The sequence below is a fragment of the Sceloporus occidentalis genome, unplaced genomic scaffold, assembly GCF_023333645.1.
Source record: "Sceloporus occidentalis isolate IW3139 unplaced genomic scaffold, rSceOcc1.0.p SCAF_13, whole genome shotgun sequence".
Classification (NCBI taxonomy): Eukaryota; Metazoa; Chordata; class Lepidosauria; order Squamata; family Phrynosomatidae; genus Sceloporus; species Sceloporus occidentalis.
Genome location: NW_028316993.1, coordinates 5,778,259 through 5,802,218, shown reverse-complemented (window position 1 = coordinate 5,802,218; position 23,960 = coordinate 5,778,259). Strand labels below are relative to the sequence as shown.

Sequence of the window (23,960 nt, the reverse complement as noted above, 5' to 3'; positions counted from 1 at the left end):
CAACCTGTCGCTCCCAGGTGACTGTGGGTTTTTTTTACAAAAAGCTATAGCTCACAACTGGTTGCGCTGGTGAAGGGGATTATGGGAGTTGTAGTCCAGCCAAAGGTTGGTCTAATTAAGGGGCTTTTGCTCACCACTGAGAGACAGACAGACAGCCTTCAGGCCGCTGGGATTAGTCAGGGCAAGGCTTCGGGGTCAGATGGCAATGTAATTCCAGGAATACACAAACACACACACACTCCTTCATGGCACGCCAGTGTGCAATGAAAAACACACACAAGCTTTATCTCCGCCAGGAGATTATCACAGGTCAGCAGTGCACCCAGTTGGAGTGGATTTCCATGCACAACAACAGCTTGTTCTCTTTGGGATTTGGGTCTCAAAGAGTCTGCTGTTGCAATGTTTCTGCATCCTCCCGTCCCGTATCTCATCCACGGGGATGAGCTGTTTACTTCTTTGGCCTTGGCATGGACAACCATCCTGGCGTTGCTGTTTGAGGGTTGGATTAAGTCTCTGGGAGATCAGGGTTCGAATCTCCGCTCAGCCTTGGAAACCTACTGGGTGGCTTGGGATTTGTCATCCTTTCTCAGGAAAGCAATGGCAAACTTCGTCTAGAGATTTTAAAAACCCTGTGTGTGCGCGTTATGTGCCTTCAAGTCATGTCCGACTTATGGTGACCCTAAGGCAAACCTATAATGCAGTTTCCTTGGCAAGATTTGTTCAAAGGAGGTTTGCCATTGCCTTTCCCTGAATCTGGGAGCATGCGACTCACCCAAAGTCAGTGGATTTCAAGCTGGGATTCGAACCCTGGTCTCCAGAGTCGTAATCCCATACTCAAACCACTACACCAGGTCATGACATGGTAAAAGAAAACCACATTAGTGGCATGGTTTGGTAGCTGGAGTTTAAATTCCTTTTCTCGACTTCTTTTTCTGTCTGCCTGAAATATCTGCCTCTCAGGTTGGCAGCTGCAAAAGAAGGCGGCAGACATCAACCTTAAGCCTGGTTTTGGGCCACAGTTTGTTGTTTCAAAACACACGGACACACACCATGGACCCGGTCAATAGCTTTTCCCTCCCCCCGGAGCATATTCCCAGCTCCTGGCAAAACATTTTGCTGGTCTCACTCCCCCACTTTCACATTGCCTACGTTTTCTTTTCATGTAAGATAACACAAAGGTCACTATTTGACTTGCTCTGAAAACACACACATGCACAGCCCACCCTGCTGCCCGGTCCAACCTTGGCACAGCGAGCATTGGACTATGAATCTGGAGGCTATAATTCCCTATTCAGCCATGAAACCCATTGGGTGACCTTAGGCAAGTGACACTCTCTCAGCCTCAGGGGAAGGCAATGGCAAACCTCCTCCGAACAAACCTTGCCAAGAAAACCCCACGATAGATGAGCCTTAGGGTTGCCATAAGTCGGAAATGACTTGAAGGCATGCAACAATGACAACAACAGATGCAATATACCAGCGCCCATCTGCACCCAGAAAGGCTTGTGCTTGCTGGGGCAAAGAAAGCACGTAAAGTATGCGCCCAGAGCCGGTGTCTGGCAGGGCTGCACCTTTGCGCGGTGGAGGATTGTTGGGAGAGTGCCATGCGGGGTGGGCACATGCTCTGGGATTAGAGGCAGAAAGGTTGGATGGTTGCCAGTCACACGGAGGGCACCGTCCTTGGAGGAATTTCCCCCGCTGGGCAGCCTTCCCACTATGTTCCTTTCTCTCCAACCACGTCCTTTGCCCCCCTTCAAAGACCCACAGGTTGCCAGTGGCCAAGGGAAAGTTTGCCATGGCTTGGCCTTGCCATGCTTCTGGGTCCATCCACCTCCCCTCTTCATGCCCCCAGATTATGAACTCTCTTCTGGCCAGGACAGGCTGCCAAGGTGTGGGCGAGGAGGAGGAAGGTTGTAGTAACGTGAGCCGTCTGAACTTTCAGGGCATGTGGCCGCCGGAGGCACCGGAAGGGTGCGCAAATGCAAAAGGACACGATAGTACCAGGTTTGTGGGTCTGCGTGATCGATGCCGCAATGTGTCCAACAGTGCAACCTTGGTGGAAATGTTGCCTATCTGACTTTCTTGCAGTGATATTCAAAGACATTGCCACGTTACACTGAAGCCATGCGACACTGAGATGTAGCTATCTTAGGCTGCATCCACACTACAGAAATAATCCAGTTTGACACCACTTTAACTGTCATGGCTTTCTCTCTCTGGGAATTTATCATATGAAGGAGATCGGGAGTTTATTCCATGAATATCCCAGAAAAATGGCATAATTACACGAAACAGTTTCACATGACATTGCACAAAACCCGCCATTAAAGTGGCCACAAAGAAGCATTAACGCACATCTTTTTATTTTGGGGGTTTCAGCGACTCTGGTGTTGCTTGGTCAATCTCTTCCAGTTGACACCTGTGAAATATTGGAGGCTACGGGGCACATCAGTGATGCATTTGCAGATGCCTTAGGCGGCAAGGTTTGTGGGTGAGAGGAGTTTGTGGTGTTCTTGTGCATTGCAGGAGCCTGGGAGATCCACAGGTATGTGCATGTGGCTGGGACGGTGCTTCTTATCTGCCTCTATCTTCCTGCAGATACCAGGCTTATCCAGAAGCCCCAAGCCCCATGGGTGTGGGTTTTGCTTTTCCTCCTCTGACAGAACCCATGCATCACCCAAAGCCCTACAAATGGAGGCAGCTCTGCCTGGTATCAGGCGTCGCCTCCCCCGGGGATGGCCTGTCTGTCAGCAGCCGGAGTCATGGCTGGAGCCGGCCCAAGGTGCAGCCTGATGGATTGCAATGGGGGGGAGAGGCTCCATCAATCCAGCCCCTGAGTTTCCCCGGCCCTTCCTCGCATTCCTCGACCAAGGGTGCCTGGTGCGGCCCAGTGGGGATTGCACACTTCCCGGAGCCTGGGATTCTCCAAAAAGCAGGCCTGCAAACAAGGCCATGCTTATGAAAGACATGATGGGAAGGACATGTAGGTGAAGGAAGGATGAGGAAGGAGAAATGTGAACTAAAGAAAGAATGCATAGGGGGAAATAGTGAGGAAGTAGGAAGGTACTCCAAAGGATAAAGATGGCAATATGATGTAAATACATAGATACATAATGGATACGGCACATCATATATAGTTTTATATAATATTTAGAAGCTTTGATGATGGGACATTTGTAAGTTCAGACTCTATGATCTCTGTACTATTGCATTTTGAAATATAGCAATAGCAGCTTCATTTATATACTGCTTCATACCGCCTAAGCATTCTCCAAGCGGTTTACAATTCTAAGAGGTGTGTGTGTGTGTGTGTGTGTGTACACACACAACTTTGTAGAGAGTCTGTTCCACCGCTGAGCAGCTGTTACCTTCAGGAGGTCCTTCCCATGTTAGATGGAATCTTTTGCAATTCGGAGTCATTGCTTCAGGTGCTACAGAGGAGTAGAAAACAACCCCCCTTCCATTGTCTATTATGTGGCAGCCCTTCAGATACTAGAGATGGCTACCAATACCTCCCAGACCCCTTCGCCTTGGCGTCTGCAAAGCAAAAACACCAGAGCAGCTTTGGAAATAAAAACTTGATAAGGCCGCGCTAATATACCTGCAGGAAAAGACAGATACAAGACGCATCGTTTGGCGCAACAAGAACGTTGATGTAGCTGCCAATGCTAAGGAGCTCGGGAGTGTGAACACTTTGGACTGCAACAGTACCCCAAATTATAGAATACTTATTACAATCCAAACTTTCCCAGTGCCTTGTCCCGCAAACATATAAATCATGGAGTTGGTGGCAGTTTCAGAATAGCGCACACGACCTTTGGCCCAAGGTTTTCAGGGGTCTCTTTGGAGCATCTCCTTCCTTTCTTCTTCTTTTTTGCAAAGGGTTCCTAGCTTTATTTTCCTTCCCCTTCAACTATAAGCAATGAATCCCTCTGCAAACAAACCCTGGACATTGTTTGCTGGAGCCAGAGCCGTTCCTCCTCGCCTTTGGGGTTTTTTGTTTCCTCAGGGGCCCCATTTCTTTCTGTCACGAAAGCTGATCTCTGCGTAATGAAGCAGCCAGTTTGGAGCCAATTTGCAGGAGAGAAAAACAAAAGCCTAAGAAAAAAGAGAGGTAAAGAAAAAAGAGCCCAAAGCAGGTGAACCAGCCCTTCCTTGCCAAGATTCCTGGTCCCAAAAAAGTGTACCTCGGTGTTGTTGTCGCTGGTCAGGAACAAGGAGGGCTTTGCAAAACTTTGCTGGTGTCACACGCAAGTCGCCGGAGGCTGGTATAGTGATAGCCCTGCCATTCCACTTCAACGGCCCCCTATGAAAGCTTGGGATTTATAGTTTTATGAGACTCCCTGGCTGAGAGATCCAAGCACCTCTACTCTCAACTGCAAAGCCCAGAATCCCAGAATATGGAACCAGAGCCACACTTTCACACTACGCAAACACAGGGCTGTGACATGGCCTCCAAATGTCGCCATTTGGCAGGGACACACACAACGACTTGGCAGTGGGAAGGGGTCAACATTAAAATAGGTTAACTTCTTTGGGGCACGGTTGGTTTTTAATGAAATATTAATTAATTGCATGTGTCCACCCGTCCTCATCCTCCGACCTGCCTTCTCCTCAGGAGAAAGCTAAGCAGCAGAGGAGCCTTGTAAGGCAAGTATTTGCCCATCTTCCTTCTCTGCTGCCTGGCCTTCTCCGCAGGAACAGAGGAGGAGCCTTGAAACCATTCCATATCCTGGGGAGCCATCCAAAATCCTTTGGTGGGCCCAATGAATCCTCTGACTTTTCAGTTTTCAGATGCTTTAAAAATGTCCCAGCTTCCCCTTCCACTTCCCCTCTTTGTCTTCAGCTTCCTTCCATCGGTGCAAACTGAATTCAAAGTGAAAAGGAAGTTTGTCGTTGTTGTGCCTTCAAGTCATCTCCGACTTAGGCTGAGAGAGTGTGACTCACCCAAGGTGGCCTTCTATGGCAGAGCCAGGATTTGAACCCTGGCCTCCAGAGTCATAGTCTGACGCTCAAACCACTACACCACACTGTCTCCCACAAAGGTAGTTTGTATTTGCTTAATTTGGCAGGAAAGGAGGAGTGAAAGGGTCAACTCTTGCCCTTTGCAGTTTGACATCCCTTTAAATGTCCATGGTTCCATGCTGTGGAATTCTGGGATTTGTATTTTTGTGGCATCAGAGGTCACTGACAGAGAAAGCTAAAGGTCTCAGAGAACTACAAATCCCAGGATCCCATAGCATAGAGCCATGGCAGGGGTCAAACTGCATTATTTCTGCAGACTGGTGATGAGTGCAGCCAGAGTTCAAACACTAAACAGAAGCCCAGAAAGTGTGGGAAACATATATTCCTCCTTCCTTCCTTCCTTCCTTCCTTCCTTCCTTCCTTCCTTCCTTCTTTGCTTTGGCTGTCAATTACTGTTGCTCAGGACCAAAAGAGCCACGCAACGCATTTTCTGCTGCTCTGAGATTTGCGCCATGCAGCAGGTCCTTTTGCAAACCAAGCGGTGCCAGCTTCTCAAAATAGTTGGCAATATGGCGGAGAGAAGGAGAAGGAACTGGGCACGGGTTTCTTCTTCTCTGCAAAGCTGCGGAGTCAGAAATCCAACCCAGCTGCTCCCTCGCCTTTGAACTCTCGCTAAAGTAGCTCTTTGGATTCCAGCCACGGATCTCTTTTGGAGCAAAGTGTTTGAATAATCTGCTCTCTCTGGAAGGAGCCCTGGAAGGAGAGGCAGAGGAGGAGGGACAAGACAGGCAGAATTTCACACGTCGGTCCAAAATAGCTGTCCGGCCGCAGGTTTGGCCTCTGGTTCCTCGTTCATAATAAGATTTCACAAAATCTCTCCCCTTCGTGCAGCAGGTGGCACCTCAAGATGTAAAGTTAAATATATTGAAGGATGCAGGGGATTTGAAGTCCACTTGTCCCTCCACATTGGCTGGGGCTAGAAGCACAGGATCCCCGTGGATGTGGAAAAACCGCAAATAACAAAAAACACAAGAGAGCACCTCTCTAGGAAATTCTAGGCCCTCCAGTATAACTCTATGGTCAACATCTGCCAGACACTGACCACAGAATTGCACTGGAGGAGCTCCCAATGCCCAGTGGAGTGTTCTCTCTCGCACAAAACCTTTCATCAAAGTGGTCACAAAGAAGCATGAACGCGCATCTTTTTACTTGCGGGATTTCAGTGATAATGCATTTCCGACACTGCTTTATTTGCACAATTGCATGGATCATCATTTGTGCGATTACTTGCCGTTGTGACTTCATTTGCTGGATGCTTTGAATGCGCTTTAATCTTTCTTTAATGTCGAAAGATTAAACCCCATTGATAGAAATGGGGACTGCAGCCAGGGAATTGGAAGAAGATTAAGAATGGGGAGAGCAGCTATGAAAAAAACTAGCAAAGATCCTAAAATGCAAAGATACACAACTGAGCACCAAAGTGAGAATCATACAAACCATTGCCATGTATGGATGCAAGACCTGGACAGTTGAGAAATCAAGATAGGAAGATAGTTCATTTGAGATATGGGGCTGGAGAAGAGTGCTGAGGACCCCATGGACAGCCAAAAGGGCAAATAAATGGGTCCTAGAGCAGATCAAGCCGGAAACCTCCCTGGAGGCAAAGAGGACAAAATCGAGGCTGTCATACTTCAGCCACTTCATGAGAAAGAATTAATCATTGGAAAAGAGGATGATGCTAAGGCCTCCTTCCCACTACCTTTTAAACCAGATTGCAATTCAGTTTGAACCAGTTCAAAGGACCCTGGTTCGCATTTGAACCGAATCTCTGAAGCCATTCGGAGAGGGGGGAGCGCTCGCTAGACCCAGTTATCCACATCTTTTTGACGCTGATTTTCCCCCCACGTCTTTTGTGATAAATCGATTCCACGCAACCAGATGCGGATCGGAATTGATTTAAATGTGCCCTTTGGCCAGCTGGAGCGGGTCCATTTTGAATCGCTTCATTTGTCAACGTGAACCACAAGTGGGTTATTTTATTTTGTGGCAAGAAAATCCGATCGGGGCCAAATGTAGTGTGAACCATGCTCTGCTACCAAACCGATCCGCCAATCCAGGTCACAAAGTGATTTATTTGTAAGTGGGAATGCAGCCTAAGAATGGTAGAAGGTAGAAGAAAGAGAGGAAGGTTGCATGCTAGATGGATGGACTCTATTAAGGAGATCGCAAGTATGGGTTTGCAGGAACCAAGCAGAGCACTGGAGGAAAGGAGCCTTGGAGATGTCTCATCCGCCGGGTCCCCATGGATCGAGATTGACTATCGACCTGATAGTTGACAACAACAAACTCTGTCAGGTGCGTTTGCAACTCTCCTGCAAACCTTTGGTTCCTTTTGCAACTTCCCCTAATGTCCTGTGGTTGGCAGAGGAAAGTTTCAGCAAAAAAGGCCAAGGGGATCCGGTTGCCAAACTTCCTGCGATCAAAGGGCTCTCCCGCGTTTTCAGAGCGCGGCCACCATAACTACATCTCATCTTCTGTGGCTGTTTCTAGTCATGTCTTCCCTAGAGAACAAGAGGAGAGGATGGTGCATATGTAAGGTTCTGGATCGTACAAAGCTTTCCATCATGCGGAATGAAAGCAAAGGAGTCAGTATGCAAGGGTTGTAAATCACACAGAGCTCTCTGCCGGGTGGAATCAGAGCCAGGAGTCAAGTTGCAAGGCTTTGAGTCTTCAGCAGGTAGACTAAAGAGTAAGGGGTTAGTGTGAAGGGTTCTGAGTCAGATGGGGCTCTTCATCAGGTGGACCTGGGCTGCTGCCACACCGCAGAATTAAAGCAGTTTAACACCTCTTTAAATGTCCTAGTTCAAAGCTATGGAGAGTTTTGTGAGCTATTTGGCTTTCCTTGCCAAAGAACCCTGGGGCCACAACAAACTACAAACCCCAGGAGTCCATAGCATGGAGCCATGACAGTTAGAGCGGCGTCAAACTGCATTCATTTCTGCAATGCGGATGCAGCCTTAGTTTCAAAGGTCCCCCACTGTATACTGATATAAACTAACAAGGCTGTATCTTGGAATACAGTCGTCCCGCCCCGTTTGCGGTTTTGATTTGCGCAGCCTTGATTATTCGCGGGTTCAGTTGCATCCTCTCTAGGGATCTCTGCGCAACTCTATGGTCAACATCAGCAGAAGTCATGCTGGAGGACTTAGAGATTCCTAGACAGAACACTTCTTAAGGCATCTATAGTTCCTCCAGCACAACTCTGTAGTCAACTTATGGCAGATATTGACCTTAGAGTTGCGCCGGAGGACCTAGAAATTCCTAGAGAGGCATTTTTTAAGGTTAAAAAAGCATTTTTTAAAAAAAAATGTGACCCCCCCCCCCCACTTTCAAGGGGCTCATGCACTCCTAAACTCAATGGGGAAAGCACTGTACTTTTTAGGCTGCATCTACACTGGAGAAATAACCCAGTTTGGCTCTGCTTTTAGCATCCTGGCTCAAGGCTATGGAATTCTGGGAGCTGGAGTTTGTTGTGGGGTCCAGAGAGGACTCCAACTCCCAGAATTCCATAGCCTTGAGCCAGGATGCTAAAAGCAGAGCCAAACTGGGTTATTTCTCTAGTGTGGATGTAGCCTTAATGAATGAGACAAGAAAACCTACCTGTTTCTCTCTAGGCCATAAATTATGGGAACACCGATGGAAGTGCAACACTGATCCCTTGTGGAGAGGCTTCACAATGCAACCCGATGTATACAGAACCCATTCAGGAAACAATATATGAACCTTGCCTTTCTCCCCCTTTTCCGGCAATGCGCTTAACAGCTGCCTGGCAGGAAAGAATTCAACAGGTGCAGCTTCCGCCTTTCTCTTCCTCCTTAGATAAAGGTGAGGACATGGGAAAGACACCGCTCCTGTTTCTTTGCTACCTGGGGCAGGTTGCACAGGTTGAGAGTTATAGGGTTTGTGGGGACATCTCAAGACATTTTGCAACTAGAGAGATCCCCCCCCCAATGAGTACCAGCTGCCACAAACTATGGGCCCAAACAGACCGGCCAAAATAAAGCTGCATTGGGTCACTTTGGAAGTGTGCTGTTTAAATGACACATGTGTCCCAAGAGGCCAAAGCCATATCTCCAAAGTGCAGCTTTCTTTTGGCCTCTCTGTTCAGGCGCTATATTTCAGAGGAAGAAATGGCTAAAACCAGCTTTGAGGATTCCTGGCCTAAAAACCCCTATGAAAACCCTATGAAATTATGGGGTCACCATAAGTCGACAGGAGAGACTTGAAGGGTTTCAAGTGGGAGCCAGGACAGGCCTTGACGATGCGGACATGCGGTCCATCTGCGGTGTCAAGACAGATTATTTACGCAGATTATATAAAAGCGGTGTTGAACTAGATTATTTACGCAGCGTGTTTTGGCCCTAAAAATCTCTAGGTCCTGCCATGCAACTCTATGGTCAGCTTCCTGCAGCGATTCCTAGAGTGAACATATTAATCAAAGCCGCGAAAGTCAAAGCCGCAAATGCGGTGGGCTGACTGTAGTCCTCCAGCATCAATGCACCCTAAACAAACCTAATGAACAACAATGGAAGGTGAGCACATCTCCAAATCCATGTGCGCCAATCCCAAATTCTTTGCGCTGCGGCAAGGCATCCGCCGCCAGAGGGCGCGCCAGACTCACCCAAGTGGCCGAGCGAGGCGTGTCTGGGAGCCAGAAAGAGAGCTGAGCTCAGAGGATGATGGCTACAGCCATTCATCCAGTTTGGAAGGAAGCTGCAAAGAGTGGTTTGAGCATTGGACTATGACCCTGGAGACCCGGGTTCCAATCCCTACCCAGCCATGGAAGCCCACTAGAGTGACCTTGGGAAAGTCCCACTCTCTCAGCCTCAAAGGAAGGCAGTGGCAAACCTCCTCTGAATAAATCTTGCCAAGAAGACTCTGGGATACCAATGGCACATATATATATATGTGTGTGTGTGTCTGCCCCTGGCTTCCACTCCACTAAATGCATCTGGGGAAGTAGACTTTAGTCTAGGGAAGCTCATGCCGCCATCTTATTTCGTTCGGTGAGTCTCAAAGGTGCCGCAAGATCTCTCCGGGACAGGCTCACTTTAGGGTCTCCGAAAGTCGAAATGACTTGAAGGCACGCAGCAGCAAGAAACACAGATTCGAAGGCTGATAGAATAAACTGCACCGTTTCAGTTGGGGTTTGATGGAAATCCATGGACAGTCCAGAGCAGTGGGTTCGAGGGCCTGTTTCTCATGCTTCTTAGGCACCTCAGCCCTGGAAAACTACAATTTGGATGGCAGTCGGCCATCTGCATTTGCGGCTTGGACTTTTTGTGGGTTCGGTTATTTGCGCTTTTGATTAATATGTCCTCTCTAGGAATCTCTAAGTCCTCCAGCGCAAATCTGCCGCAGGTTGACCATAGAGTCATGCAAGAGGACCTAGACCTTCCTAGAGAGAACACCTCTCTAGGCATTTGTAGGTCCTCCAGCGTCATTCTATGGTCACCTTTTGCCAGAAAGGCCCTTAGAGGTCCTGGGCCTTTCTAGGTCCTCCAAGGTGGTTCTATGGTCAACCTCTGCCAGATCCTGACCACAGGGTTGTATTGCATGCTCTAGAGCCCTGGTTGACAAACTTTGGTCCTCCAGGGGTTTTGGACTTCAACTCCCAGAAGCCCCAGCCAGCTCTGCCAACAGCAAAGTCCAAAACATCTGGAGGACCAAAGTTGCAAGTTCCCCCTAATAACTCGGGGAGGGGCGTGGCCTAGTCGAGGGAGGCGTGGCTTCCAGAGGCCCCGCCTCTCAGTGGGCGTGGCTTCGGCGCCGAGGCAGAAGGAGCGGCCAGTCGGAGCAGCGCTTCGCAGCGAGCGGCGCTTGGCGAGTCGGGCTCCGGAGCAGCTGTTTCCTCGGCAGGAGGTGACTCCGGATCGGGAAGAGGCTGAGGAACGCCGGGGCCCGGGGCTGCGGCTGTGCCTCCGAGGGACCCCCGACCCCCCATGGGCGACCCCCGGACTCCCCTCGCCCCCTTCTCCCTCGCCTTCTTCGCCTTCTTCGCCTGCCTTGGGCCAGGTAGGGCCGGACACGCCGACGCCGCTCTCGGCCGCCCGATGAGACGGAGGACGAGGAGGGGAACGGAAGAGGCTCTCCAGCCTCTCTGCACCTAGCTCCTCCTGGTCTCTCATTCCTGGGGTCTCTCTCCCTCCTCTTTTGCCCCATTATTTGCCCCTCTCTCCCTCCCCTCCCCCTCTTTCTCAGGGGCCCCCTTCTCTCCTCCTCCCCGCCATTTTGGGGGACCCTCTCCCTTTCCTCTCCAGCCCTCTTCCCCCCCCCTTTTTCCTTCAGGCCCTTCTTTTCTGGGGGGGGTCTCCTTCTCCCGCCCTTTTTGCCCCCTCTTTCCCTCAGTGACCCCCCTTTCCTCCCCCTCCTCTCCAGCCCTCCCCCGTTTTTCACTTTCTTCAGGCCCCTCTTTCCTGAGGGGGCTCTATCTCCTCTCATTCTTCCCACCTTTTGGGGGGGGGGGCTTCCCTGAGGGAACTCCCCCTCAGCCCCCTTTTCCCCTCTTTCCTCTCCTCCAGCCCCCCTTTTGCCCCCTCCCTCCCCTCCCCCTCTCTCCTCCTACCCTCCATTTTCAGGGGGACACTCCCTTCAGTGCCCCCCCTTTTCTTCTCCTCAGCAGCCCTCTTTCCCCTTTTTCTCCTTCAGACCCCTCTCTCCTGGGGGGGTCTCCCTCCTCTCCTTCTCTCCCCCCTTTTGGCCTCCCTCAGGGACCCCCTCTTTCCAGCCCCCTTTGCCCCCTTCCCCTCTTTCTCAGGGGTCCCTCTTCTCTCTTTCTGTCCTCCATTTTAGGGGGACTCTCTCCTTTTCCTCTCCAGCCTTCTTCCCCCCCCCTCTTTTTTATTCAGGCCCCTCTCTCCTGGGGGGGGGGTCTCCCTCCTCTCCTTTTTTTGGGGGGGGGACCCTTCCCTGGGGGACCTTCCTCTTAGACCCCTTTCCCCTCCCCTCTCTTTCCTGGGGGCCTCCTTCCTCTCCTCCCTCCTTTTTTTGGGGGGACCCTTTCTTCTGGGGCCCCTCTTCCTTCCTCCCCCTCGGCCTCTTTTTGCCCCTTTGCTTCAGACCCTCCCCCCTACTCTTTCTTGGGGGGTCTCCTTCCCTCCTCCTTTTTTGGGGTGTCCCCCCTTTTCTTCGCTCTGCCTCTCCCCCCTCTTTCTTGGGGGTCTCCCTCCTCTTTCTCAAATTGGGGGGGTGGCTTTCCAAGGCAGATGGGGGTCGCTTCCTTCCTTCCTCCTGGCCCCCCAAAAAGACCCCCAAAGGTGATCTCCAGGCTCTTGGAGAGGAGGGCAAAGTGGGGGTCCCCATCCCAGGCAGACCCCTTCCTTGAAGGCCAGGAGCCCCCAACCAAGAGCCTTGTCTCTGACTCGCGAGGAGACCCATTGGGACAACTGGAGGAGGGGAAGGGACCCCCAGGCCTGGGTTGGGGTCTCCTCTTTTGCTCTTTCTCTCCAGATCCGGATCCAGGAGCTTGGATCCCCCTTTGGGCCAAAGAGAAGAGAAACTTCTTCCCCAGGGAGCCAGGCTCTTGGGTTCCTATGGACCCATTTGGAGATAGATAGATAGATAGATAGATAGATAGATAGATAGATAGATAGGACACTTCGTGTATATTTACATGTATAGAAAGAGCATTGTGTGTATACAGGAGAGAGAGAGATGTAAATGGATATAAGATATATAAGACCCATTTGTGTACATATAAAGAGAGAGAGAGAGAGAGATGCAAATACATATACAATATATATATATATATATATATAGAGAGAGAGAGAGAGAGAGAGAGAGAGAAAGATAAGAAACTTTGTGTATATTTACATATAGAGAGCATTGTGTTTGTGTATACATATATATATATATATATAGACAGAGAGAGAGATGTAAATGTATATATATATATATATATATACACAGAGAGACTCATTTCCAGTGTGTGTGTGTGTGTGTGTGTGTGTATATATATATATATATATATATAGAGAGAGAGAGAGAGAGAGAGAGAGAGATGCAAATGCATATATATATGCATGTATATAAGAGAGAGAGATGCTTGGTATATGTTTACATATACAGAGAGTATTGTGTGTGTGTGTATATAGAGAGATAAATGTAAATGGATACACACACACACACACACACACATATACAGAGAGAACGATATATAGACCCATTTCCATTGTGTACATATATAGAGAGATGCAAATGCATATAGATGCGTATATGTGTATGTATGTATGAATGAATGAAAAGAAGCCAGGCTCCTAAAAGGGTCTCCTTTCCTGGATTTCTGTGGACCCATTTGCAATATATACATATATATATACAGTATATGTACACAGAGAGAGAGAGAATGAGAGAACTATATGTAAGAGAAGAGCTTCTTTCCCATTGAACCAGGCCCCAAAGAGGGGCACTTTTCTTAGATTTCTATGGATCATTTGCATCATCATAGCTATGTTGTTGGTGTAGTTGTTGTTGTTGCGGTACTTTGAGTAGCTTCTGACTTATGGCAACCCTAAGGGGGACTCTGGAGGCCAGGGTTGGATTCCCTGCTCAACCATGGAAACCCCCAGGGCAGGTCACACTCTCTCAGCCTCGGGAAGGCAATGGGTCTGACAAACCTCCACTGAACAAGTCTTGCCAAGGAAACCTCAGGACAGGGTTGCCCTAAGTCAGAAACAACTGGAAGGCCCACAACAACAACAACAACACATAGAGATAGAGAGAGGCCCACATGGGTCCATAGAAATCCATGAAAGGGCCCCCTCTACAGATCCTGGTTCAATGGGAATCTGCGTATTTCGTTCTTTGAACGGCGTTCCTTCTGCAAAGATGCTCCCAAGACCCAGGTTTACTACTAGGAGCAAGATATTGTCTTGATTTTCTTTCCTCCTAGACCGTGCTCTGCCCACCCCACTACTCCGCAGCCCACCCACTTTACTTTCATTTGGGTTCCTTATTATTTCATAGCCAGGAGCCATGGCTGGGGGGCTTCACCTTGCGATGCAAAAGGTTGGCTGGCTGGCACTTATGCTCCCCACTTTTCCCCTCCATGGAGCAGAACAGCGAGGAAGGAAGGAAATCAAGACAGTCTCTTGCTCCTCCTTGTAAACCTGGTTCTTGGGACCATCTTTGCAGAAGACTGTTCTTTACAAGAGACTGTGGTTCCTCCTTGGAAACCTGGTTCTTGGGAGCATCTTTGCAGAAGGAAGACTCCATTATAAGAATGAACAACGCAGCGGGGAGAATTGCGGTGGCTGGTCATTGCGCAGCCGCCCAGATATTCCCGGACTGCAACACCCAGCGCTCTTCGTCGTGGGCTAGAGCACTCCTGGGAGTCATAGTCCGGCAACACCTGGAGGTCTGTGTTTGCCTGTCTTCCTCACTGCCTGAACTTTGGGACTCTTTGTTCACTTTATAGCTACGATTCCATGTTGACTCCTATGGCAACATCCTGTGGGATCCTGGGATTTGTAGTTTGGGGAGGCGCTAGGGCTCTCTGGCTGGGAATTTTAATTTCTCCCCAAACAGACAAGATGGGGAAGCTGAGGCTGTCGTAGTTTGGACAGACCATGAGAAGACAGGACTCACTAGAAAAGACAGTGATGCTCGGTAAGGAATAGTGGTTTGAGCACTGGGCAATGCCTCTGGAGACCAGGGTTCGAGTCCTGGCTTGGCTGAAGAAACCCACTGGGTGACTGGTAAAGTTTCTCCAGAGGGGTTTCCCCCCATCCCTTCTTCAGAGGCTGAGAGAGCATGACTTGTCCAAGTGGGTTTACATGGCCGAGCCAGGATTCAAAGCAGAGTCTCCATAGTCCCAACACTCAAGGTGCAAATTACCTCCTAGTGTTTTGGCAGCTGTGTTATTGTGGGACATCCGGTGCATCTGTACACACCTCTCCATTTCGCCGGGGTGCGATAATTGCCTTCCTTTCCGAAGGGAAAGGAGTGGATCCCCCTGGATCCTTTGATGCTTGGAGAGCCTGGTGGATCCTGGTGGCCAACACCTGTTGCCCAGGGCCTGAAGCCTTCTTGGCAATTACGTTCCTCTTGTGTGTGGTTTTGGGTTGTGGAGGGAAATTGTATGTTTGTTTGCCACTTTTTAAAAGGAAAAAAAGACAACAACACAAGTTGGCGAACTGCAGCTTTCTTTCTGCCGAGGCTTCTTCCCATGAATAACAACCTGCATTTGACCTGGCCAGCCCTGCGGGAGAACATTTACCTTTGCGGCCGCACCCTCTTGCGCATAAACAGGGAGTCAACTGACTGACTCTGAAAGTCCTTGTGGTTTACTTTATTTCCTTTAATGCCCAGCATTGAAAGTAAGCTGAAGAGATTGGCTCTCCCTTGCAATTTGCAAAGCTTCTGTGGTTTATTCACACACGTGCATGTGCGCATGTGATTGTGTGACTGGTCTATGACAGCCCTGCACTCTGTGGCACATAGATCCCAATTTGTTGTTGGTGTGTACCTTGTAGTAGGCATGCATTTGCTTTCATTTTTCTCATGGTTACTTGGGAGCAATGGCTGCTGGCTGTGAAGATGTGCCGGCTTTTGAGTTGCACAGAGCTATCTTTCTGCTGGAAGAGTTTTTTGTGTAATGCAAAACACTTGCATGCTTACTTGACTTGCAGTTATGGTTGCCAAGTGAAATGAAGGACAGGGCTCCTTTACCAATTTGCCATTGCCTCGCAGGATGGCAATGGCAAACCCTCTCTGAGGAAACATGCCAAGATAGAGTCCTCTTAGGGTTGCCATAAGTCAGAAATGAAGGTTGCCACAAGTTGGAAATCAGCAAAAGCACAGGAGGCCTGTCCTTCATTTCACTTGCCATCCGAAGTAAGCATGCAAGTAAATTTTGAGTAAAATGATCACAATATGTATAGCGCAAAATGATAACATTATAATTAAACTTTTTAACCAGGTATTTAAAAAACCCAGCAAAAAGTATGCTTAAAAAGCAATTTTTAAAAAACAGTGCAACTGAATACAAATTCAGTACCTTCTGATTATCATAAGAAGTTTGTGTTTAGACCAGAATACAGAAATTTGGGGAACAAGACCAGAAGGTGATACATACTTAGCACTAGAAGAAAAGTAGTAGTAGTAATTATTGTTGTTGTTGTGTGCCTTCAAGGCACTTCTGACTTATGGCACCCCTAAGGGAATCCTATCCCAGGGTTTTCTTAAACTTAAAGGTTAACTCTGTATGTTTTCCTCTGTGCCGAGGAATAGATAACAGGTCCAGATTTGTAGGACTGCATCTCCTAGCATCCCTCATTCTGGGGCAGATGGGACTCGCAGTCCAGCAAATATCCAGTTTGTCCTACCTCTAACCTGTGGAGTGCCAACTCATGGCCAAAAATTGAAGTTTGTGTCTGTTGTTGGAAATAAAACCAGGGCAGAAGCTGTTCTGAAAGCCTACAGGTGTTGAGATAAGTTGTGGTTTTGTTGCAAGGTTGCGATCAAGGCCTGGCAGGATGTGTTGACTCTGTCTCCGCCGGAGGCTTGGGTCACAACAGCTGGAGTTACAAAGGCTACATAAGGTTTCCTTGGCTACACAAAGTGGCTAACAAACCTCTCCAGGCTGTGAGTGCGTCTGCACTCCACGGTTATAGCAATCTGATACCACTTTAAACATCATAGCTCTGTCTTACAGAATGCTTAGGGGAGATGCTAGAGTGTGTGTGTGCTATGTGCCTTCATTTCCGACTTGTGGCAACCCTAAGGTTACCCTGCCATGGGGTTTTCTTGGCCAGACTTGTTCAGAGAGGGGTCTGCCATTGCCTTCCCCTGAGGCTGAGAGAGTGTGACGTGCCCAACGTCACCCATTGGGCTTCATAGGCGAGCTGGGAATCGAACCCTGCTCTCCAGAGTTGCAATCCAATACTCAAATCGCAATGCAGCGCTGGTTGCTGGACTTCAATTCTCAGAAGGCTCAACCAGGTCAGGGATTCTGGGAACCCGAGTCCAAAACGCCAAAGATTGAAAATCACTGCTAGAATGGATAGTTCAGCTTAGTGGCTAGAGTTCACTAGCAGAAAATTGCAAGTGCCCCTCGCCAAACTACAAATCCCAGGATCCCATGGGTTGATGCCATGACAGTGGTGCCAAACTGACTATGGATTGTGAATACACTCCTAAAACAGGAGCAGGAATGTTGTCCTGCTGTTGTTGGATTACGGCTCCCATCATTCCTCGCCATCATGCTGAGGCTGATGGGAATTGGAGTCCACCATACTCTGCAAAAGCCACTAGGTTTAATAGATCAGTCCTTGCCTTGCAGTGAGCTCTGTGAAATGCCATAAAAATCAAAATATTTTTCAAGGTAACATTGGCCTGCTTTAATTGTAAAATGCTATTTTTTGCAAGGTTTAATTAATTAATGTGCCAGAATGTTACCCTCCTTGATTTAGCAGAAGAGGAAAGTATCAAAGCAGGGAAGGCGGCGTAACAGAGAGGGAACGGCATGATTATTTCCCCATGCTTTTTGCAAGATAAGGTGCAAAGGAATTTTTATTTTCCGTTGACAGAAAAGATAACTGCCTTCCAGAAAACACTGGATCCTCTTTGTCTTTTTCCCCCACTTGTTGAAAAAGACGTTTCCTCTCCAGCAGGAAAGACACTCCAATAAATACTTTGACCTCCAGTTCTTTCCATTAAAAAAGAAAAGCTGAGTCTACTAACCTGTGGAAGAGAAATGCACTCTGCATGCTCAGAGGTGCTCTATTCTGGGGTGCCACAAGGTCTAACCTACTCCAAAAAACAGGGAAGGTGCTTTTGAGTATTCGGAAAGGGAGAGAAAAGCTAAAAATTGAAAACTTGATGAAAGTCTTGAAGTCTTGGAAGCAACTTGAAGGCAGACAACAACAGATGTGCTGTACTGCAGCACCAATCATCCCTAGTCTGCATGGTGATAATTGGAGCTGGTTTAAAACTGCTTTTTGACCTTTAAATAAGTTCTTTCAGAGGTTAATTGCACAGGTATGCACACTGGATTCCTGGCGGGTTCGGAGTGCACACTTCTGTGTAGTATTTGTGTCGCTCTTTCCAGAGCCCTTCAGACCCTGAGAGATTGCAAAGACGTGGAAGACAAGCTGTTAAAATGTAACTCCAGATCTAATGAGCAACTCATTCCCTGACCTTTGAAAACTAGCTTAAAAAAATAAATACTACAAAAATTCCAGCATTGCATTTGCGCACTGCTTGGCTCCACACTAATGGCCAATGCTTTGGAAAAGAGATCCCACCTCAACATTGGAAAGAATGGCCTGATGGCCGGCATCCATAGCTTTTTGTGTCACAGATGCTGCCGAAACGTCAGGAATAAACTCTTACAGAACATGGCCACAAAGCCCGAAAAACCCACAAAACACTATAGGTATAAGAGTTGTTTGACAGCGGAAGATGCTCCCTTGGAAAGTGTTGGAGTCTTCTTTGGAGGCTGTTTTTAAACAGAGGCTGGATGGCCATCTGTCAGGGATGCTTTGATTGTGAATTCCTGCATGTCAGAATGGGGTTGGACTGGATGGCCCTTGGGGTCTCTTCCTATGATTCTATGGTGTTGGGCAAGTCTCACTCTCTCAGCCTCAGAGGATGGCCATGCCAAACCTCCTCAGAAGAAACACGCCACGAAAACCTCTGCCATAGGTTCCTCTTATGGTGGCCATGAGTCCAAAATGACTCAAAGGCCCACAGCCATGACCAATGGCCCTTAGCCAGGGAGGAGGCTAGCCACTCTTCTTCCTTTTGTGCAAAATTAACACATTGGACTGGAGTGTGAGTCATTCCCTTTTTTGGTTGTTGTTGCTGCTTGCATTGTCTAAATAACAGTGAGGATATTTCATTGCAGAACCTCCTGATGGCAAGGCAGGCACACTTGGATCCAGCCGCCCACACACCCGCAGCAGCCTATAAATACCCAATATGTGGCTGATAGCTCATCTTCCTTGCAAAAAGAGAGAGAGAGATCTCCATACCAACGCCTTGCTCCCTGCCAGTCCTCCTCCATGTGGCTGCTTTGGTGTGAGCTCATTCACAAACCTCCCCAGGCCCCCAGCCTCTGTCTGGATGCCATCCATCCCCATCCCATCCCCCTGCTTTCCTTTCTGCCTCTCCTCTCTTTCTCCCTCTGTCTGTCTGCCTGGGAGCCAGGACTTATCATTAGCATGAAAAAAGCAGTCTGCAAACCAAGCCTGGAGATGGAGGAGCAAGGGACGGGTTAACCCTCTCCGGCCCGGATGGAGCAAATCCGAAAGGGTGCAAAACCGCAAAGGAAAGTCAGATGGGATCCAAAGGTATAGCCACATTGGTCTGTGGAATCAATCCGTAGAGAGATCCTGCAGCACCTTTGAGACTAAAGAAAGAACTTGGCAGCATGAGCTTTCCTAGTCTACTTCCTCAGATGTATTTCATGCAAAGCTCATGGTGCCAACTTCATTCTTTAGTTGGTCTCAAAGGTGCTGTAAGATCTCTCTATCTCTCTACATTTGTAGCATGACTTGGTAGAGGTCCAGGGACATACTGTATATCCTCGACTATAAGTCAAACTCATGTTGAAAGCATCTGAGGAAGTGGACTGAAGTCTAGAAAAGCTCCTGCTGCCAACTTCTTTCTTTCAGTTAGTGTCAAAGGTGCTGCAAGATCTCTCCAGATACTGATTCCACAGACTAACATGGCTATATCTTTGAATTCTACCACTGTGGAAAGCACCAAATTTAGCCAAATGGAGTGGAAATTCATCAACCTCTTAGTACTTGGATGGGAGATCTCCAATGAATCTCAGGTGCTGTAGGGTTGGTTTCAGCCTCAAAAATTAATGGAGCTGACTAGGGACTTAAGCTGAGCATTTGGAAATAATGTTTAGGCCTCCAAAAGTCAAAGTGATCCAGGGAGTGCAAACATTGCAGATAGAAGAGTTCTAGGTGCGCATGATTTTCTTGCTGCAAGGCTAAAAACTGGGAAAATGAGGGGGGGGGGAGTCGTTGCTGTTAATTGCTGGGAAGTCAGACCTATGGCCACCCTGTGGATGAGAGACCTCCAAGACAACCCTGCCCAGGTCTTCAAATTCCTAGCCTTGCAAAGAGTGAAGCACTGAAAATCAATTGGAATATATACACGTATGCATGCATGTATTGCTGTGTTGTTCACTTTGCATGGGTTTGCTTTGGATACCTAAACCTCCATTCCTAAATGCACATCTGCAGTTTTTAAGTTACTGCAATGCTAGAAAACTGGGGACTGCAGGGAAATATATCCCACCTGCCTCTGCCAGCCCAGTACACCTTGTAGTAGATGCGTCTCTTTTCTTATGGACTGTCACTATATCCTGGCAGACTGACTTGATCCCCTCCTACTCATTGAGGCTGAGCAGGCAATGAGGTAACCATGCCTCTGTGTATCTATGTGTTTGTGCGCATACAATTTAATGAGGAAGCTTGGTCTTCAGTGTTCCTGTTGCTACGCTGGGGGCTCGCATTTGCAGCTGCCTTCTTTTGGGGGAGAAAAAGGGGGGCTGTTTTGCTTTTGGGAGCTAAGACTTGAGCTGCACATCCTGGACTTGCTTGCAGGGAACCCAGAATGGTTACAGGGGCAAGGAGGACACATTACTTTCCCCATCCGTTCTCACTTGAAGCATCTTTCAATCCAAATACTCTAACATTGCACAATGCATATTCAAAAGGGCCTTCCAGGTGTGCAGTGTACCTTACCTCTACGTAAGTGTGAACAAGATATATTGCAAGTTGTTGTGTACCTCCAAGTCATTTTTGACCTAAGGCGACCCAATTGTAAGGCTTTCTTGGCATGTTTCTTCAGAGGAGGTTTGCCATTGCAATCCTCTGAAGCCGAGACGGTGTCACTTGCCCAAAGTCACCCATGGGTTTTTATGCTTTGAACTCTGGTCTCTAGAGTCATAGACCAATCCTAAAAGGGTCTCAGTAGCCTTTTATTATTCCTAGAGGGCTCAGGAATAATAAATGTATCTTAGGCTGCATCTGCACTGCAGCATTAACCCATCTTGACCCAGCTTTAACTGCCTTGGCTCCATCCATTCAACCAAATCCTGGGATCTGAAGTTTTGTCAGGCACCACCAAAACTCTTTGACAGAAGATGCCAAAGACCTTGTAAAACGACGCCCCTTAAAGTGGTGTCAAACTGCATTATTTCTACAATGCGGATGCACCCTTAGGTTCCCTCTCATCCCTGGCAGGTAGAGCAGCTTCTCTTTCTAGCAAATTTAGCGGGCATCTAAAATGTCTCACGAAGTCTACAGAGGGAAAGCCCTTGTTTCAGGGCAACGGAAACCGCAAGCAGGTGTGTCTGGTTTGCATTTTTTTAAAAACTCATCCTGTGTGTCAGTTCTGCTTTTCCAGCACACTTTCCCCCCTTTGCTATGAAGTAGAAAACGACAGGGCTCTTGAAGCTTTTCTTTGCAATGGGAGACAGTGTGCGTGTCTGTTCTGGTGGTTTATACGCACTTTGTTTTTTGTGGCTAGACTTCGGTTGTGATGTCTAAGGGATGCATAACTTCTGCACAAACCACACAAGGACTTGCAAATGCTTACCCTTGCCCATGTGAGAAATGCATTTCCAGAACTGCATTTGCAAACTGTGCCGGTGTCAGTTTTGGATGGCGGATAGATACAGAGGTGCCTTAAGAAAAGTAAGGCTCTGCGTCTAAGATGTAGAAGAGGTAGAAGGTATTTCACGCTGCTTACTTTATTTTCAGTTATCTCCAAAACCCCGGGAGAGATTCCTGGGGCAGATTTTGGCTTCCATACAGAGCGAGAGCTCTTATGTGAAAATCTGCTAGTTATTGTCAGATGGTGACAGTATCTAGCATATGTTGCTCATAAAGCAGCCTTGCAAGGGGATATTGTAGCACCTTTGAGACGAGAGAGAGAGAGAGAGAGAGAGAGCATGGAGGCTTCCCTAGAAATTCAGTACAAAGGGGCTTGGAGCCTCACAAAGGATTCCAGACAAACTGGAATTTCTCAAAGGCAATAGCTTTTTATCTTGCAAATGGAATTTAAAGCTTATTTCCTGGACTGAATCTCCCAGTTCCCACATGGCCAAAAAGAGGAGTGCGGACACATCTGTACAAATCCCTCTTTTCATAGTGTCTATAGTGTCCTCAGTTCACACAACCACAACATATTGACCAAATTCAAGGCTAGGAATAACATTGCCTATTTTTCTTTCTTTCTTTTCTCCTATATGATTTTTAACTGCTTTGCCTGATGAAGAAGCCGGTGGAGCTTCGAAAGCTTGCATAGTGTATTTTGTGCATTTTGCTTGGTCCAAGAAAGATATCCCTGTTTTGTGGGCTTTGGATGGTACTATACTTAGAGAAAGAAGTTTGCAATATAAGACTTTTGTAGACTAAGTTTGACACTGCTTGAACATCCATGGCTCAATGCTATGGAAGTCTGGGATTTGTGGTTTTGTGGGGCACCCGATGTCCCTGAAAGCAGAAGCTAAAGATCTCACCCTTTGGGTGTTGGGTCAAGTTGAGCAGAAACAAACCTAGGATGGGAGGCAGGATCCTCCATCTCTTGCAACCACCGCTGGACCGGCATGATGTGGTGCAAAATAATATGGTAGCATTTGCAACTGGTGGGCAGCTTTAGAGCATGGCTTCCCCATCCGACGTGGGCTGCATGGCATGTCCTGTCCTTCCCTCGTCTCCCATTGAAAGAAGCTCAAGGGGACATCTCTGGCGCTGCTTTCTCTTCCAACAGTCTTTTAATGAAACATGTGCTGCTATTCCTGCCCTGGGCCCCTGTTCTCCTCCTGTCTCCCTCCCTCCTCCGCTCTTTGCCTTTCATCGCTGATTTGCTTTTCCATAAACCGAGCTTAATCCCAGCTCGCCATCGCTTTGTCTTCTCTGCAGATAACATTCCCTGAGCCAGTGGGTTGTTTTTATTATTATTATTATTATATTTTTCCTCCCTCTCTTCTTCCTTTCTTCCTAGTGTGCTCTGAGAGACAAACTTAGCACAGGGAGGAGTGCAAGAGAGACTTTGGTAATCAGGTCTGACAAGGAACAGGGGCCTTGGAGTCGGCTCAACAAAAGGAGGCAGCGGGGAGGGAACGGTTTGGGAAGCAGAAAGTCCAAGCAGTTGTGGCTTCCGAAGCGGGATCTCAGTTTGGAAGCGTGAGCGGGGAAAGGTTTGCAGTTCGTCAAAGTTGCAGAGCTGGCCTTAGTTTTAGGAGGCAGCCTTGGGGAACTGACCCACACTTATTGCAGAGAGTTTGAGGGTTGCCTACATCGTTGCAATACAATGGGTCCTTGGTATCCGATTGGGTTTGGTTCCAGGTCCCCCCTGGATACCAAATCCATTATATACACTGGCATAGTAAAATGCCGTCCCTTATAAAATAGCCAAACTCAAGGTCTGCTTACTACAATGTACAGTCGTCCCTTTTATCTTAATCTTAATGCCCCCCCCCTGCATGCATGCGTCCCATTCAAACCTATGGGGCTTGAATATGCGCAAGATTTTGAACTCTTGGGGGTCTGGAATGGATCCCCCACAAGTTTCAAGGGGCATATATATTGAACATTTTCAATCCATGGATGGTTGAATCTGTGGATAAACAATCCCTGGATACCAAGGGCCTGTACTCCTCATCCAGTCTAGTAGAATGTGATTCAGCCACCTGCACTTTGCAGGAGTTCTGGATTTTTGCAGATGTCCCCCAAAACATCTCCTTAAACTGGGAAATCTGCAGAAATGTGCATTATCACACGTGTGGCTGTAAAAAGGTTTTTTCCTCCCCCCCCCCCCCCTTTCCATTCTCTGCTTTTTTAACACAGCAAGCCATGTTTTATTTTTTGCAGTGGTTAAACAAGTGAGGAAGTCTCAAGGAAAGAGGTGAAGAGTTCGGAGCAGCCATGCCTGAATATTGCCCTCTAAGGAAATGGATTCTAATCCAT

At 48.0% G+C, this 23,960-nt stretch overlaps 1 protein-coding gene across 3 annotated transcripts in view; it reads left to right on the top strand.

Annotated features, from left to right (window-relative positions):
• The first annotated feature begins 10,846 nt into the window (after positions 1–10,846).
• The window catches only part of NECTIN2 (nectin cell adhesion molecule 2), a 61,680-nt gene continuing 48,566 nt past the window's right edge, over positions 10,847–23,960 (top strand). For all 3 annotated transcript variants that reach the window (XM_089478239.1, XM_089478237.1, XM_089478238.1), the window contains exon 1: positions 10,847–11,040. In XM_089478239.1, the coding sequence (XP_089334365.1) occupies positions 10,968–11,040 (73 nt within the window). In that variant the 5' untranslated portion in view covers positions 10,847–10,967. The remainder of the gene's footprint in view (positions 11,041–23,960) is intronic.